General features: G+C 37.6%; 2 protein-coding genes across 6 annotated transcripts; one reads left to right on the forward strand and one right to left on the reverse strand.

Moving 5' to 3' along the window:
• Nucleotides 1–2,239: 2,239 nt before the first annotated feature.
• On the forward strand, nucleotides 2,240–10,652 carry LOC113113927 (lysosome-associated membrane glycoprotein 1-like). Of its 2 annotated transcripts, none has more exons than XM_026280486.1 (6): nucleotides 2,240–2,447; nucleotides 4,088–4,818; nucleotides 4,945–5,082; nucleotides 5,684–5,738; nucleotides 6,136–6,306; nucleotides 9,339–10,652. In XM_026280486.1, exons 1-6 carry the CDS (start codon nucleotides 2,255–2,257, stop codon nucleotides 9,479–9,481), a joined length of 1,431 nt encoding a protein of 476 aa, XP_026136271.1. In that variant the 5' UTR covers nucleotides 2,240–2,254; the 3' UTR covers nucleotides 9,482–10,652. The 2 variants fall into 2 exon arrangements, with proteins under 2 accessions (XP_026136271.1, XP_026136272.1); XM_026280487.1 differs by lacking the exon at nucleotides 9,339–10,652 and adding an exon at nucleotides 7,084–8,776.
• A 321-nt stretch (nucleotides 10,653–10,973) lies between these two features.
• Nucleotides 10,974–17,094, reverse strand: LOC113113928 (protein ATP1B4-like). Of its 4 annotated transcripts, none has more exons than XM_026280490.1 (9): nucleotides 16,819–17,094; nucleotides 16,606–16,682; nucleotides 15,436–15,658; nucleotides 13,830–13,958; nucleotides 13,449–13,562; nucleotides 12,910–13,109; nucleotides 12,474–12,530; nucleotides 12,278–12,370; nucleotides 10,976–12,202 (listed from the first exon to the last, which is right to left on the reverse strand). In XM_026280490.1, the coding sequence occupies exons 2-9, from the start codon at nucleotides 16,669–16,671 to the stop codon at nucleotides 12,041–12,043; spliced, it is 1,044 nt and encodes a 347-aa protein (XP_026136275.1). In that variant the 5' UTR covers nucleotides 16,672–16,682; nucleotides 16,819–17,094; the 3' UTR covers nucleotides 10,976–12,040. The 4 variants fall into 4 exon arrangements, with proteins under 4 accessions (XP_026136273.1, XP_026136276.1, XP_026136275.1 ...); XM_026280489.1 differs by having other exon boundaries at nucleotides 16,606–16,680; nucleotides 16,816–17,094; XM_026280488.1 differs by having other exon boundaries at nucleotides 10,974–12,202; nucleotides 16,606–17,094.
• Between the last annotated feature and the right edge of the window lie 1,153 nt (nucleotides 17,095–18,247).

An 18,247-nucleotide genomic window follows, 5' to 3' on the forward strand; every position in this document is an offset into this window, starting at 1 on the left:
TACATAATCTTAAATGTTATTCATAGATGCCAAGTGGTCACATTTTAATGGGGAAGGATGTCCAATGTGTTTTAAGTCATTAAATAGAATTTACAAATAAAATGTATGCTTTTGTTTTGTATGTAAACTGCATTTGTCTGACTTATGACTTTTTGTGATTCAAAAATGTTTTATTTTAGCTAGAAAATACATGTATAATGTGCTGTACAGGTGCATCTCAATATAATGTTGTGGAAAAGTTCACTTCAGTAATTCAACTCAAATTGTGAAACTTTTAAATAAATTCAATGGACACAGAGATAAAGCAGTTTAAGTCTCTGGTTCTTTTAATTATGATTTTTGCCTCACATTTAACAAAAAACCCACCAATTAACAATCTCAACAAATTAGAATACTTCATAAGATCATTTAAAAAACAAAAACATTTTTAGTGAATTGTTGGCCTTCTGGAAAGTGTGTTCATTTACTGTACATGTACTCAATCCTTGGTAGGGGCACCTTTTGCTTTAATTACTGCCTCAGTTCGGCGTGGCATGGAGGTGATCAGTTTGTGGCACTGCTGAGGTGGTATGGAAGCCCAGGTTTCTTTGACAGTGGCCTTCAGCTCATTTGCATTTTTTTTTTGGGGGGGGGGGGGGTATCTCATTTCTAATTTTCCTTTTGAACATAACCTATAGATTCACTCTGGGGTTCAGGTCTGGGAAGTTTACTGGCCAGTCAAGCACACATTTAACCAACTTTTGGTGCTTTTGGCAGTGTGGGCAGGTACAAAATCCTGCTGGAAAATGAAATCAGCATATTCAAAAAGCTGGTCAGCAGAAGGAAGCATGACATTGCACCCCAAATCACAAAGTGTGGAAACTTAACAAGCAACTTCAAATAAACTTGGTCAATGAGCTTCTCCACCCTTCCTCCAGACTCTAGGACCTTGGTTTCCAAATGAAATACAAAACTTGCTCTCATCTGAAAAGATGACTTTGGACCACTGGGTAACAGTCCAGTTCTTCTAACACCAGGTAAGATGCCTCTGATGTTGTCTGTGGTTCAGCAAATTCCTTGACACATCTGTGTGTGGTGGCTCTTGATGCCTCAGTCCATTCCTTGTGAAGTTCACTCAAATTCTTGAATCAATTTTGCTTGACAATCCTCATAATGCTGCAGTTCTCTCAGTTGTTTGTGCATCTTTTTCTAACACACTTTTTCTTTCCACTCAATTTTTAACATGCTCGGATACAGCACTCTGTGAACAGCCAGTTTCTATGTCAATGAATGTTTGTGGCTTGCTCTCCTTGTGAAGGGTTTCAATGATTGTCTTCTGGACAGCTGTCATATCAGCAGTCTTCCCCATGATTGTGTAGCCTAGTGAACCAAACTAAGAGACCATTTTGAAGGCTCAGGAAACTTTTGCAGGTATTTTGAGTTGATAAGCTGATTGGCATGTCACCCTATTATAATTTGTTGAGATTTTGTTAAATGTGAACAAAAATAATCACAATTAAAAGAACCAAAGACTTAAACTACTTCAGTCTGTGTACATTGAATTTAGTATTATTCACAATCTGAGTTGACTTACTGAAATAAACTTTTCCAAGACATTCTAATTTATTGAGATGCACCATAATGACAAAATGTTCCCTCTATTGGGTCACAAAACATCAGCAAGTGTTCAGTTAACATTATATTTTTTTCATGGGCTATAGTGAAAATGTTGAACAGCTTTTTTCCCCAAGTTCCCCAAATGTTATTATATTTTGTTGTTGAAAATGATTATGATACTGAACAATTGTTGCAGTACTGTTTATAATATTTACAGTTTATAATTTTCATTGTAAGTATCAATGTTAAAATTAAGCTGTTTTTTAACAGATTATTTTTCTAATTTTTCCTCAAAATCAGAGCTGAATTGTATTGAAACCAATTAGGGTCAACTGATTATCAGAAATGTAAGCATAAAAATTCATTACATGAATAAGAAATAAGAAATAAGAAAGTGTGATTAATTATAGCCTCCGAAACTGGATGTCTTTTGGATAGAGGACTTAACTAATACTATATTTTCACCCATAAAATAGCAATATTTATATAAATATGTCTTTTTTAGAAAACATGTGCATAATGTGTTGTTTCATGATTTATTTATATATTTATATTTATTGCGCTCTTGCTCTTAAACGGTAATACAACATTTCAGTAGCTGATTTAATTACACACAGGTTTGGCAAATGAACAGTGTTGTAAACTCGACGTAAGGCCCATGTGCAGGAGGAGGAGAGTGTGGGCCAGTCATGATTTATATGAGCGCAGGTTTGAGGCTGAGCTCACAGTGCTGCTGAACCGGGTCACACTCGGTCCGGGCGTCACTTACCGTCTGTCTGCTCAGAGGAAACATCCACCCGTCGCAATGGCTGTCCGCGGTTGTTTGACCCTGCTCTTTATCCTACTGAGTGGTACGTACGACAATGTTGTTGCGTTTTTCATTTCAGACTGTGTCACTTTACAAAAGCAGATATTGGGTTTATTTTTGGGAGTTTATCGCAGGCCCACAGCAGCGCGAGACCCTGTTAGCATTAGCACTAGCACGAATTCTTACCTGCGCCAGTAGAAGCACGTTAGAAAATCAGAGTGATTGTCAATTTGAGGGAGGGATAAATATTTACTATCCTTGCCTTTTTTGCAACACCTTAATAAAATTCAGAGTTCTCAATGCATTTAATAAATTCGTTTTTAATGAATAAATCGGTGTATAACCGTCCAGCTTCTGATGTTTAGATGCTAGATTGTTTGCGAATTAAAATTTAAAACCACAACATACGGCTAAAATAGGTTTAGGAGATGTTTCATATGTTTTATAATTTAGTAAAATTTAAATTGTAAGTACTAAAGTTAAGTAAAAAATCGCTCTCAACCTAGCGCGCTGCTTACATGGACAACAATGTGTGCAAAATTTGATGTCTAAAAATGCTGGTTAGCTTAGTGCTGTTAAAATAATCTACCGATGAATTAACCAGTGTTTACCAAATTTTGTCTGTCACAATTGTAATTTAATATAGTGTTGAGACAGGGTAACCTGCTGTATTGTTTAGGAACACTCACTTTAACTTTATTTTTTTAAATTCAAGATATTTTCAGCACAAAAAAAGGAAGTTGTGACATGGATTTCTCTCACTTTTCAGATTTAACTTCAAGTATGTGATCCTGAAGTGCTTGTTGAGTGTGTGTTTCTCAGCTACCCTCCTTCATAATCATGTGATGGGTTTGTGTGTGAAGTACCAGGTTAATTTCATCAAACTACAGGACAGGGGACAGTCACCCAGTGTGATTATCTAAAGCCTGGCATTCATAACACACCTAGAGTCTGAATGGTTTCTAAACCCTAGTCATTATACACTCAATGACTTTGCAAATGGTTACAGAGGGAAAAGCTGGGTGTTGCACACCAAATGGCTGAGGATCACACACACTACCTGATTGTCATCTTAAAGCCACAAATTCAAGCAGAAACTTGAACCTTGTTGCTAAGAGATGCATGATAAAGGAAAAAGATGGGTTCTAAAAATTTGTTCAAAAGATCAAAGGGGTTTAAAATCCTCCAACTGGATTGAATCCTAGTATGACACTAAAGACCATCACACAATCTTTCTTTTTTCTGTAAAATCTATTTCCTCTGAATGCCCAAAATTTCGTGGATTGGCTTTTACCTCTGGCAACTAGCATTAACTCCTAAATTGTTTTAGAACAAAATGTGTGCTGTATCCAGCCCTTAAATCAGTTGGGTCTTAGACAAGAGCAAATACAATGCAATATTTTGAAGTGTTAGTTTACCGCCCGTCAGGAAGGAAGGTACCAGAATGTGCTGGATTGCTGTTTTTATTTCCTTACACACACAAAGGTGGTTGACAACGCTAAACCAAGCACCTGTTTCTATGTTTTTAAGCGTTTAATGACTTTGCGTTCATATTAAAACAGTTTAGCTAAACTTGATTTTGGAAGGTTGAAACAACAGGTTTGTTTATTCTCAGTGTCACACGGGGAAACCCCACCATAATGTGAAGTACAGGAAGTAACATTGTGCTTCTACCCTGTGCAGGTATTGTGCATGCTGAAGATCTGGTGACCTCATCATTACCCTCAACACAGGAGTTCAGTACAAGCATAGTCCTCTCTGGCACTTCTCCAACCACCTCCAAACCCTCTTCAACTGCCGGTTCTACTGCTGTGACTACTGGTCCAACCACAACTCCATCTGCTACAGAACCTCCAACTACCCCTCGTTCCACCACAATTAAATCTACTACAGAACCTCCAACTACCCCTCGTTCCACCACAATTAAATCTACTACAGAACCTACAACTACCCCTCGTTCCACCACAATTAAATATACTACAGAACCTACAACTACCCCTCATTCCACCACAATTAAATATACTACAGAACCTACAACTACCCCTCATTCCACCACAATTAAATATACTACAGAACCTACAACTACCCCTCATTCCACCACAATTAAATATACTACAGAACCTACAACTACCCCTCATTCCACCACAATTAAATATACTACAGAACCTACAACTACCCCTCATTCCACCACAATTAAATCTACTACTGAACCTCCAACTACCCCTCATCACAAAACCACGAATTCCACTACAGAAGCACCAACTACAGCGCACTCTGCTACAACCGCTCCAACTCCTCCAACCTCTCCTCCTGTTCCCAACCCAACTGTTGGAAACTACAGCGTCAAGTCAGACAATGTCACAGTCTGTCTTTTGGCAAAGATGGGCCTTCAGTTTAGTTTCAGAGTGAGTGAGGTAGGTACATAATGTCTGTGCAGAGGAACGCAAGAACTGAAATTTGTGATCCTTTAATGGATATTTGTTGTGAAAAGCTATTACTACACTACAAATATATATATATATTTTTTTTTCCTTGTTTAGAATTCCAGCTTTCAGACTCTTAATTTTGACCCAAGTGCTAACGTAACGGAAGTGAGTGGAACCTGTGGAAGTGGTGGCAGTGACTCTTCCCTTCTGCTGAAGTCGGAAGAAATCACCGTTCATTTTGTCTTTACAAATGTAAGTCTTTAAAGAAGAGAGTCTGATATACTGGTGACTAAAGTCCACTGAGGCAAAGGGGTAGTAGAAGTTCTTGGTTGGAATTTTTTTTTTAATTTATTTTAAGTGCCATCTGTTGGCAACTCTTAAATAATGTGAGTCTTTATGCTTATCTGCTTATGACCAAGTTAGGGTTATGTTTAGGTGTTGGCCTTAGTCAGGGTAGGGCCATATTTAAACTTTGACAGGAATGAAAACAAGGCTGTGACAGATTGAAGTATGATGTGTTCAGTGGATTGTATGGTATCTGAACAACATACCGAGTGTTCAGCTGAAAACAAGTAGATTAAAACCAATTTAAAAGTTGTGACTTGTTCAAAATCATAATTTGTACTTCTGTAGAGTGCATGGCATTTTAAAGACTGTAAGTCTATTCCTCACAGCCTTGTCTTCAAATGTGTTGAATTCAATATTGCATCTAACCGGATTATAATTTATGGGGTTCGAATTGGACAGTCGTGACAAAATTGTACACATTCATGCAAAACTGCCAGTTCATAAAGTAATCACATTCTCATGATCTTGGGTTGCATCTGACTGTGGGTTTCCCTTTCCTCCTCAGGTTTCACTGAAGTTCCGTCTACATGCTTTGACGCTCTCTGTTAAGCTTCGAACTGGTAAGGCATATTTAATGTGAAAATTAAATGCATAATCTTTTTATTCTCGTTGTTCTCATCTAAAGACAATAAGAAGCCCACAATAAGTTTCTCTATTTGTCTAAACCTAAATCTCTGAAAACTAAAATCCTCTTTTAATTCCACAGGTGAATTTAGCAATCAATTAATGAGATTAATTGAGTTTTGCTTAATTGCATTTAACAGTATTAAATTATTAGATTAACAAAATGAGCGTTAGATTCCAAGTATGATCTAATAACTAATTAAAAAATGTAAATAAACAAGTCGTGACATCAGCCCTAACCTGTGTGGTACCAATATTTTGTGCATTCTTAATGGTGTTGCATTTCTTGTCATGTAATCACATTCTGTCCTCTGATTGGTGTAACCTCAACAGGAAACTTTTTCCATGCCTCCAATAATAATCTGTCTCTGTGGGAGGCATCTGTCGGAAGCTCCTACATGTGCAAAAAAGAGCAGAGTTACAACATCACTGACAAGCTTACCCTCAACACGTTCGAGCTACAAGTGCAGCCCTTTGCTGTCCAGAACAACAAGTTTAACGCCGGTATGTATTCGTTTGTAAAAATAAAGCTGAGGTAATTCTCATCAAAGGTAATTCTACAGCATATTTATAGCTCCTAACTGAACTCTGTCCTTCTTGGTTCTGTAATTTACCAGCTACTTTGCTACTCACCACAGCTCAAGAAGCATTGCTATTCAGAGTGGTGTGAAAAGCCACTTTGCTTTCCAGCACTTTAGTATTAATTTAGAAACTTGGGGCCCTTCTCGCATCTGATAACTAATTCTGATAAGCCCATGGTTTCTGGTGTTCATTATCACATGTGACCTACTGCACCAAGTTCATGAAAGGATGTACAAAGATGTAGGCCTATATGCAAAACCAAATTACATGACAAACACGGTTGAATGAAGAGTCTAAAAAAATCCTGCCCAAACTGATCCTGACACTTTGGAGTTCAAATTACTATTGTAGTCTTAATGCGAGACAAGAGCATAAGGTTTAATTTTTTTTTTTTTTTTTTTTGCAACACTTAACTATAGTCATCTAATGTTAACATGAAACCAACAATGAAAAATACTTTTATGGCATTACTTTAATTTAAACAAAGCAGTATGCTAATATTACTGAATGGACCTGAGCTACTATAAACTGATTAGTTATCTATCTTTAATGTTAAAGCTGAATAATTCTGTAAAGGCTCAGAAATGGCCCTGTTTTACCGGATCAAGTGTCTGTGACTTATGTCTTTGAGAGTATCTGCAGTGGTGTTGATGAGAAGATCGCCGCTTCATCTTACGTTCATGTTCTCTTTGTCTGCAGCCCATGAATGTTCAATGGATGACACCAGCCTCTTAATCCCAATCATTGTTGGTGCCGCTCTTGCCGGTTTGATTTTCATTGTTGTGATTGCATACGTGATTGGTCGAAGAAGGACCTATGCTGGATATCAAACACTGTAATGCAGCAAAATCACAGCATCAAATCCTGGGTGGTTTAAGGGACGCACAAGCCTGTTCCTGGACCATTATAAATATTGTGGGTTTTTGTGCAATCTCAATTGGCCATCAGTCAATCCATCAGTCCTTAAACTGCAATTTATTGAAAAGATACAGTGGCACTCCAGGACCAGAGCTTCCTATTGTGAACTAAGTCCCCCAATTGTGTTGTGAAGTAAGTGCATGGTCTGTTTGTGTTTTGGCTTAAAGCACCAATCATTTCATTTCTTAAAATGCAAATTACTGCTAAAGTCACAGTACATTTCTATTTTTTTTTTTTTTTTAAATATTCTGAATCGAAGAACAAAAGTTTCATAGATCTTGGTCCTGGCCAATTTCAATGCTCAATCTTGGACCTTGCACTTGCTGCTTTAGACATAATTTTTTTTTCCCGTTTCCATCTATCATAACCGTATCGACAGCTATAAACTGAAACTGCTTTATATTCACCTGTCTTGCAGCTTTTGAGTTGAATATTAAAATTAATTCCAGAAACAGGCTGTTACTCTAACATTTATTGAAATCCGGTGTTTTTGCATGATGTTGGTTGTCCTGTATTCAGAGCAGCTGTGAGGGTAAAAACCATTTAAACATGCTGGACGTCCCGTTCAAACAATTGAATTTCTAGAACAGGAAAACAAGTGCTTGAACGATTGAAATACATGACAAGCATTTTAAAAATGCAGACCATTGTAATAGATGTAGGCCTGGTGTATTTGAGTGACACTTCGTGTAAAGCACAATACAAAGAAAAGCTAACTGGCATTTAAATGCTGTTACAAAATAGTTTTGGTAATGTTTGCTTACCCTTTACTGGGGTTTGAAAAGGGACAATTATAAATCCACCATCTAGTCAGGTACGCCTCAATTTTGAATTCAAGCCTGAAAGATGCGTTCTGCTTTTTGCTAACTGTGAACTGTATTTGCTGCAAGTTACTTTTGCACCTGTTTGAATTGTCTTTAGTAGCGGCAGTGGGATATTTTTTTTTGTTACATTTGACATGTTTTCAGTTGCTGAGCATTTTCAGAATTGGTCATTTGCTTTCTCGTGTCTCTCCTAGGTTTAAGGTTTTATTTTATTTATACCTGTTTTTGTTTTCCTCTTTATTTCCAGTGACTTTTTCACTGTTTATGCACTATTCTAATTTAGTCTATGCAGCACCCACACAATCTTTTGTAAGCGTTTCACCATAGCCAGGACAAACTAAACCTACAAAACTGGATATTTTGTGCCTTGCTTAATACTGTTACTTGTGCTAGCCATCCAATCAGTTACATGAATTACTTGTAAAATAAAGATGGATTTTTTTTTTTTTTTCATTCCTCTGAGCATACTTGTGTGAAGTTTTCTGCTTGCAGACTTGTAAAAAAAAAAAAGGGATTCCTTCTCTGACTGCCCCAAACATTTGATGTGTTTCATGAGATTTGGTTGTTTCGTTTTTGCAATGGAATGGCTTTGTTTTAATGGGCTTTTAGCTTCAATAAATGGAGTAAGACAATTGTGTAGAACATTAAAAGCTGTGTGGGCCATCTTTTCAGTCTTCCTTAACTGCCTTGCAAATATCAAAAGATTTGTTTCAGATCGGTTTCAACTGCAGTTTGACACATTATTGCAGTTTCTCTTGGTTTTGTTTGTTTTCCCTCATTCATTTTATTTTCAGCGGAGGATTGAGTCGCAGATTAGCCTGATAACTTCATTGTCCCTGTAACAGCGGGAATTGCTCTGTCTGTCCTCATTATTATTGTCTTACTGGCCTATCTGATTGGAAGAAAGAGAAGTCAGACCTCTGGCTATGAGCAGTTTGATTAATAATATAAATCTGAGAATATAGAAGCATCCACAAGTTCAAGTTATTTTGGTTCATGTACACAATTTCTTTTGAAACCAGTTTCATATTTCAAATAGGAATACATTAAAGTGGTGGGTTTTTTTTTTTTTTAATAAGGTGCCTATTCTGCATCGATCTGACTGAATTGTGAGTCCTGTTGTGGTTAACAATCTTTTGAGTGCCTAACAGAACTGTTATTTCTGCATTAACTCACTTACCCTCCCTCCCTCTCTTTCTCCCTTTCTCCCAGCGGAGGAATGCTTTCTGGATTCTGATTTGAGTTTTCTCGTGCCCGTTGCTGTGGGTGTGGCTCTCAGCTTCCTAATCATCCTAGTACTTATCTCTTACCTGATTGGCCGACGGAAGAGTCGCACTGGCTACCAGTCTGTATAACAACCCAAGCTGCTGCTGTCTTACCTCTAACCCCGGCTTGTCCTTCACCATTTATATTTGCTCCTCTCTCTTCTGGTCCTGTTGGCTTCCTCTTTTGCCCTGCAATCTGCTCGACTCTCCTCATCTGGCAGCGCTAACTGCTGATGACACCCCTATTTCTAACACATTCAATTGCATAATTATATCATTACTACATAATTGTATCTCTGAGCTCTAATCATTTCCTGTGTGCGATTTAAACGTTTAATGAATGATGTGGTAAATTTCTGCTTGAATACACTTGAGACAAAGATCGACTGGCATGATTCACTTATTTAGTGTAAGCACAGACTGTCTAAAGTCGTCTGGCATTGCACTGTACACTAAATGCATGGGGAAAATAATTATAATTCCTCCTTTTATGGGAGTTTTGGTTTTTCTTGCTCTAAGGATGATCAGTTCTGGTTGCTGTAACTTCTATTCCTGTGAACTCTTATGAATGAGTGATGCAATTTTTGAATTGGGAGTCTTTTGAGTTTATTAACCATTGAATGTAAATGCTCAATTAGTTCTGTGATTTGTACTCTTGTGGATAAGTTATTGCTGAAATTAAGGGTTAAAAGTATCCTGGTGTAATATCTTAATCAGCAGAGCTAATGATAAGTCACACTATTGCACTTAGCACATTGAATTAAAAAGGGACACTATTTTTTGTGACATTACCAGCATTGAATATCAAGATTTTGTTGATCACGCTTTTGTTGATTTTCTTTAGGTCCCTCTCAGGGAGTGTTGAAAGTGTTACAACAGGCTTGTTAGTACAGGGGTTTGTGGATTTTAGTTTGTCATTTCTCTGGACACATGCATACAATGTACAAAATACACCATTTGTAAGACCAAAGCTACAAGTTCCTGTGTATTGTCAGTCTGCTCTGCATAGTGACAATACTAATGTGTCCTAAACAATTCATTTGTATACGGTCTTGTTTTTCATAGCCCCCCCCCCCCCCAAAAAAGGTTTTAGCTATTAAAACGAACACTAAGAAAGAATCTCATTGTTGTACTATAGTGTGCCTTTTAGTCACATTTCTTAGTTCCTTTTCTGTAAGACCTTAATCTGTCAGGTTAAGAATGTTGGTTCAAGTTTCAAAGTGGAAAAGATTTCAATAAAATGGCTTTTTTTGTTTTTGTACAGTAGTCTTCCTCTCTTTTTGTCTTCTTGCTCTGATCTTGGTTTAAGAATTTCAGCAGAACATGTTGATGGACTGATGGACTTAATACTAGAAGCATCTCACTTGGGCCTGCATGTTACAGTAAGATCTGCCTATTACTGAATGCACAAACGTGTTTGAGTTTAGTTAAAGTTTCAATTCAGAAGATTGTAAAATAACGTTTTGTAATTTATTCCAAGTGGCCATCTCAAGCAGTTTTTAAATTCCAGACAATATCATGCACGTCACAGCTGATTTGGTTTTAAAGAGAATGGAAAAGTGATCAGAAAGGTTTGATTCCGTTAATTCTCATCCATCTTTATTGTCTAAAACATGAGTGCATTTAAAAACATGAGCTGACAAATCTTTGTCAGCCAGTGGATATTTCAATGCTTTACTGAATAACAAAGATGTGCACTTAACCAATTAACATAACACTACTACACTTTGTAACTGTTTGTACCATGTCAATATATTCATATACAATTAATAAATAATACTGTTGAAATCCTCCTTACAGGCAATTGAGCAGATATTTTCACTCAGAGATGAATTATGTGACTATTTAGTTTTTTTTTGTTTGTTTTGTTTTTAAAGAAGTGTCGGTTGCATGATTGACAAAAGAAAGATCAACTACTATTTCATTATGGAGCTTTGTGAAAATGATGAAATGGGATTTCTGTCCCACATTTCAGTAAAATACATTTGCCTCTGAATTCAAAATTTAGTTGCACATCCAAAAGAAAATGAAATTTAGTCTAAACATGTACAATCAATTATTAATTGTGATAGTTATTCAATTAAATGAACAAGCAAAATGATAATGTTAAGCAGTTCTCTGACTTATTCTTCATCCAGAGGGGTAATTTATAGGAGACTGACTTAACAGAGTAAAATCATAAAAATAAAATTGTTCCGTTTTAATTTGTTATATACACATCTGACTTAGCAAAAGAGCTGATCAATAAAGGTTAAATAAATGTTAATTCTACAATCTACACAGATCTAGAGAATTTTTTGCCTGCATCTCACTTTAGACCATACGTTTGAGTGATTATGCCTCAATAGCTATAATTGCAACCTACATACAGTATTTGGACATGTATTCATATTTCATTTCATCCTATAATGAAATCCAGGCAGGTGTCAGTCTCTAGCGGCTGATCTATGAATCTCAGTCTTTGTTTACTGGGAAATTCCTTGTTTGAAAAAGTAGTGTAGTAACACAGCTCTGACAAAAATAGCACAGTGGCTGCCGGAGGCATAATCAGAGACCTAATGGGTAAAGACAACACCCAGTGTGCTATTTCATTTATTATAACATACTCTTGAGAATTTTAATTTCGATTTCTCTAGGTCTACTGCCACCCTACGCACCCACTTCTAAAGTGAAAGACACACTACCCAGGAAACGGTCGGTTGCTGAATCGTTGATGATGCCCTTGCCGTTTAGTTTGCATTGAATGTGTAGTTGGGTGTCATACTTGACACTGGGAAAGCGCACAGCCACCAGAGGGGAAGAGTAGTTCACCTGTTGGTAGAAATAATGAGAAATGCTATAAAGTCATAAGGAATTCTGGGATAAATGTTATGTAGGATCACTTACATGTCTCAGTTTCCCATAATAGGGATAGTACCGCAAATTAAAGATATTTTCTGGAAAAAACTGGACTTCTCCTAGGCCTTCAGTTGACCCTTTCTGGAAAAACATCGGAGAAATTCAAAATTGTCACAGTTTAATGACAAATACTGCAAAGAAACTGGGTTGTTATTTTATTTAGTTACTAGTCATTAATTGTTACCTTAACTCCACATGTAACATTTACTGGAGTGCCTTGACCAGGCAGATACCCGAGAATCTGTCACAACAGAAAACAGTCAAGTGTCTGACATATCACTTGATCACTTAATCTTAATACTTCAATTTGTTCATTTAGTCATTGCTTATTTTAACCATAAGATGGCACTAGAACTTCAGAGATTTATTTATTCTTTTTTGGAGAGGTTTTGTTCTTCAAACAAAAAATATTTGAAGAGTTCAGATGCAAAGCAGCTAAGTGCCTTTTGAAATCGTCTTCCAAAATGATCATTTTTCTAGGTTCAGTTGTCTAGGTTCAGTAATTTATTTGCCATTAAAGTGAAACATGAACATAAATACAGGAGCCTGAGAAAAATACTTATTTTAGAAGACACTTTCAGACAGAGCTTAGTGGCTTGCATATTACATTATAATCTCACCCGATTCATTTTGACGAGGATGCAGGGTTTTCCCTTTGAATAGCCAAAATCTTTGTCCTTCATGCCGGAGCATTCACCCAGCCAGGACCTCTTAAACTGACATGCCTTGCGCTCGGCACTCTCCTCTAAGTCATCTTGCATGAAATACGAATTTCGTTCACAGTTAATGTTCCGCCTGTCCTGCACTCCGTCATCATAGGCTGAGCACAGCCACAGCAGGAAACCGTAATAAAAGGGATGGAAGAGAAAAAAGAGAGAGAGAGGGAGCATAAAATAACCAAACAATGGCTGTTGCCCTGCCTGGCCTCTACAACTTACAGGCCAGCACAAAAAGTGGGGCCCTGGCAGCACTGAGCAGTTATACTGAGCGCACAAAAGGGTTTCCCTCCTTGTCAGTATTTCTATAGACTGCAGGACTTGTTAAACAGTGTGCTGGAGCGATTTGAATCTGTGCCCGCTGAACAGAAAATGTATCTTCTCTATTAAAGAGTGTAAGACCAAACTCAATAAGCTTAGATGTTCACTCATCCAGGACTCACGTTTCAGATGGGCTTCCAGTGCTTTCGCATACTTCCTCCACGAGCTTCGGTTAGAGGCGTTGAAAGCAATGTCAAACCCATGAGCTACATCTACATGAGGAAACATAGTCATACCTGCCGGGAGAAAGAGACGATTTTGAAGTGTAGTGAAAAAAAAACAGGTATAAGACTGTTTTATATTATTTTTATTTTTATATATTTTTTTGTTTATTATTATTTAAAAAAATATTATTTTTAAATAATTTACAATTGTAGATTTTACATTAATTTATATTAAAAATAATAATAATAATAAAAAAAAGATTTACAATAATAATTATTCAACATTTTTTATATATAGTCTTTGAATATTCACAAAGTAAAATGTAATTTTTTTCCAACCTGGTGGCATCACTCTGTCATTGTATGTGGGAGCATACGGACTAATTGACCACATCAGGCAGCACATACAACCAGCAAACATAGCCGCAAGGAAAATGTATAATGCTGAGTAGAAGAGCAAAATAAGGCCTGAAAAAAAAGAAACAGAAAATAGTGATGAGTAAAGCAGGATTGCATTGATGAAACCTCTTTAAGTCAGTTAGAATATCTGATTTACATAAGTTAGACAATTGAAATGCAATCAGGATGATATTTTGAATTTCTTTCTTATGTATGTATTGATTTAGTTGTCCATTCAAATACTAAACCTTATGTTAATCCTTCATTCACAAAAAAAAAAAAATTCCATTGTGAAAGTGTTCAAAACACTAATGTCAATGAATCTTATCATATGAGACCCCCCCCCAAAAAAACCTTCCTGCAGCAACTTTCAATTGAGAGTTCATTAACAGCTGATCAAATGGGACGTGTCCTCAAACTAATCGGCTTTTGCTGTGCAGACAATTTTGCAGTGACTAGCTGCAAGCCTGTCCACAAAGCCCTTTCTGTTTGAGCCTGGTGAAAATTCTCCCAGCTGTCCTTTCACTCAGGAACACAGTGAACCTCCGGTTGCCATCACAGTGACGGTCTTTTGCAGCCATACAGAGCCACAGCCAGCTCCAAGGAGCCCGATCACCCCATTCTGGCATTGTGGGGCCTCTGCACTCTCCTTTCATGGGACATGCATCACAGCACTCCAGCAGCCCCTCCCCTGCGCTAAGGAAGACTACGGCTGTTTATTTAATCCACCTCCAGCACATTCCCCATCGTATCATGCCAATGTAATGCATAGAGATGTTGCATTATGACAAACGCTCAACATGGGACATTGTTGCAATGAGATTTCCCTCTGTATCCCCAGGAGACTTTCGTATTGCTATTAAGAGCGCTCGTCCTGATGGTAATTTGCTGTGTTGCTTAGCATCGGGATGTTTAGCGGCGGATGGCGAATGGCTGCTCTGTCTGCATCAGACGTCTTCAGGAAATGCTCGCTGACAAAAAAGGCTACATTTTAAGTTGTGCCGTAGATCTGAGAGCGTGTTGGAGGAGATCTGGAGGTCAAGGGAGTTTTGGGAAAGAGGGAGAGGAAAGCACGGTAGGGGTAAATGGAATGTGATCCCGGGCCAGTGAAGGGACTGTGACATTCGCTCTCCCACTGAGGACCATTCCCCAGGCAGTCTGTTTTTGTCAAGATGTCTCTAAGCTATCTGTGCACCTATGTAAACACTTAGTTTGAACATGCACACACACACACATGCACCCACAGTGACAGAGTGTACATCCACACACACTTGAGCGAGCAGAAGCACAGTTCATCACCCCTCATCCCTGCAACTCATTCCCATAACTCCAATAAAAATGGAAAATAATCAGCAAAAACAACAAGCAGTAGTCTCACTTGCCTTTTCTTATATGGCAAGATTAAACATCACTAATTAAAGACTTAGTTTACAGTCCAAGTATAATTTGGATGCGCTCCCTCACCCACAGACAAATGCCCTTTGTTTTGCCATTGAAATAGGTATCTTGTTGTGTACATTTAAAACAATTTTGTCTTGTTACTCACTCCAGCTCTTCCCTGAGCGGCCCATAAACTCCTTAGTCTCTGCGTTCCATAAGTAAGTCTTTAAGTCATCGATTTTCTCATGCAGCGTCCTCTTGGGCTTTGGCTTGGGCTTCCATTTCTCAAAGTTAAGGTCGTCCTGCTCCAGAGGCTGATGTTCTACCAGTCCTTCTTGTTCCACTTCCATGGCCTCAGCTAGTTCGTGTTTGTGAAGTGATCCTGCACGCTAAAAACAATATGGAAAGTTAATAAAGAAGTACGTTATGAATCACATTAGTAAAAAAAAAAAAAAAGACCACCTAAAAACTCACTTTAATGTAGATGATATTGTCTCTTAAAGATTAATGGAATGCTAGGAGAAGGGTTAGAAAAATATTTAGCTTCAAAAACGTGAAAAGCAAGTGCATGAAAGCGGTGTGAATGAAAGACGTCTCACAGTCCCATTGATCTATGAGAGGCAGAAGAGGACCCACACACTCGCTGACCCATGTTGGGAGATCTAACCCCTCACAGCTGCACAAGATCTGCAGGGTCACTCTTCAGCCAGATGTTACACACTCATTCTCAATATCAAGACACACACAAAATTGTGCTTTTAAAAACTGTAAAGTTCGAAACAATAAGGGTTTGGTATGTTAACATTAGCTGAAAAAGAATATTCAATCCAGATTAAAATTAATTTCTATATAGAAACATTTCACGTTTTATAAACATTTACTACTGTATTGTGAATGAACATGAAATGTAAATTGTTCGTGATGCCTAATCCATTAAATAATGTTAATTCAAGCTTAATTGCAATATGTTGCCTTAAAACTACTTTTTTGACAGGAAATTGACTTAATATTAACTGTCATATTTGTTATTTAATGACTGATTCAACCTGCTTACATCAATAAAAGTAATTTTTAACAACCAGCTCAAGTAGAAAAAGCTCAAGTAGTAAATTATGATGAGTAGGTGAAAAACTTGGGTGACACAGATTTACTGTACCAGTAATGAGTAAAAAGTTTATAGGCTATACTAGACAAACAACTGGGTAATAGCCTATCCTATTATTAGTTTACTATTATATATTGTACCTAGCTCTAAATCCAGCAAGGAATGGTCATTACAGTGCCCTAATCAAAAGTAACCACATAACTCTGGTTTATTATGGTTATGGTCACTTGCCAGTTTTGAAACTTTGTCTTCCAGGAGCAGGTCCTCCGCCCCTCCCTCGGTAGAGTCGCGCTCCATGATCTCTCACTGAAGAATAAAGGTACTTGTTAAACCAATCACATATACGAACGGTCCAGGCGATTTAATGAGAGATTTCAGTCCACAAATAAAGTCTGCAGCAGTCCAGGAAAGTCAAATACTGTGTGAAATAAATTTTTATGCCTTTTTTTTATAGTGAAGAGAGGATGAGAGAATATTTCGATGTCTTCTGTAAAGAAAAATGGGGAGGGGAGAGCCTTAGGAAAAACTTTTATATTTAAAGTTCCCCTCAGAAATAAAGTCTTGATGAATGCACTGAGGCGATGTCTTCAGGCTCAACAAACTTTAATTCTGTTCAAGAATTGTTCTTGGATTTCATTGAGTTTTCTTCTTCCAGCGGATGTTGGGTGCGGAGGAGCTTCTCGCTAGGAGTCGAGCATCATAGTGAATGAAGTTGAGCTAGAGAGGGAAAGTGGGGGTGGGATACAAAGTGGACTTTTTTTTCTTGGCAGCAGCTTCGTTTAGTGGAATTCTGCACACGCACACCACATAGTCTCATTGTCTGCTGAAACAAGCTCTATGCAAAGACCCACAGCTTTATCCGTTTCTGTTCTGATCTACATTTGCCGTTGTCAATCACTTGGTACGGCATCAGCAAATACATTAGGACAGTGAGGTTTAGTATGCAGGACCCTTCACTAAACAATCCCCATTGACTCGCTGGGCTGTTCAACTGGGGAGAGTATTCACGCGCATTACATAACGCATTAAAGAGACAAACGCAGAATTGTGAAATATGTGCCAGCCTTGGTCTGGGCTGGCGTCAAAAGTGTAATAAATTCACAAAGTTGACATCAAGCTATATATCTGTACACACATCACGTTGAGCTCCGTGAAGCCGCTGAGTTTTTTAAACCTGAAAGGAAATCGCGTCATGGAAAATTCGGTCTTGTTTGGTTCTTTCTTCTTTCTTTGGTGAAGAGCAGGTCATTCAAAGAAAGACAATCAAGGACTGAAACGAGCAGATGCAATCATTTAATTTGTGACAAAACAGGCTGGAGGAATAGAGATCAATATTTAATGTAGCGTTTTATTTCTTTAAATTTTTACACAAACAAGCAAAACTTAATTATGCTCGTTTTGGTAAAAATGAAAGGCGATCTAAAAGTCAATTAAATTCTATTCAGTTAGGCTAAACACAACCAGCCTGTGTGAAATAGGCATATGTTGCTGTGGGAGCAGCATTTGTGTTACCAAAAAACTAAGTATAACTCAAACTATTCCTTTAACTGCACACACATTTGAACTCTGCAACATTCAATTACTTATCATTTATTCAATCACTATACATTTATTTATTTATGTGTGTGTGTGCGCGCGCGTGCGTGCGTGTTTGTGTGTGTGTGTGTGTGAGAGAGAGAGAGAGAGAGAGAGAGAGAGAGAGAGAGAGACTAAGAAAGAAATACTTCAATATAAACAATGCTATAGGGTGTCCTATAAAAATGAGGAGCATGGTGTATGTCAATTACATCTCGAGCTGCACGAGCGAAAAATAAAATAAATAAAAAATGCAAGTAAAAAAAGGGAACTTTTTTAAAGTCAGAAACTTTCATTT

Source organism: Carassius auratus, chromosome 14, assembly GCF_003368295.1.
Source record: "Carassius auratus strain Wakin chromosome 14, ASM336829v1, whole genome shotgun sequence".
Taxonomy (NCBI): domain Eukaryota; kingdom Metazoa; phylum Chordata; class Actinopteri; order Cypriniformes; family Cyprinidae; genus Carassius; species Carassius auratus.

What these genes read in the sequence shown, in the direction of transcription:
- LOC113113928 (XM_026280488.1), bottom strand. Translation starts at nt 16,671, where the DNA reads ATGGAGCGCGACTCTACCGAGGGAGGGGCGGAGGACCTGCTCCTGGAA. An exon ending in CCGCTCAGGGAAGAGCTGGA is followed by an intron (nt 13,959 to 15,435) that starts GTGAGTAACAAG and finishes CTTTTTTTTCAG; the next exon opens with GCCTTATTTTGCTCTTCTAC. An exon ending in TCCTCGTCAAAATGAATCGG is followed by an intron (nt 12,531 to 12,909) that starts GTGAGATTATAA and finishes CTGTTGTGACAG; the next exon opens with ATTCTCGGGTATCTGCCTGG.
- LOC113113927 (XM_026280486.1), top strand. Translation starts at nt 2,255, where the DNA reads ATGTGCAGGAGGAGGAGAGTGTGGGCCAGTCATGATTTATATGAGCGC. An exon ending in GCTCTTTATCCTACTGAGTG is followed by an intron (nt 2,448 to 4,087) that starts GTACGTACGACA and finishes TACCCTGTGCAG; the next exon opens with GTATTGTGCATGCTGAAGAT. An exon ending in TTAGTTTCAGAGTGAGTGAG is followed by an intron (nt 4,819 to 4,944) that starts GTAGGTACATAA and finishes TTCCTTGTTTAG; the next exon opens with AATTCCAGCTTTCAGACTCT.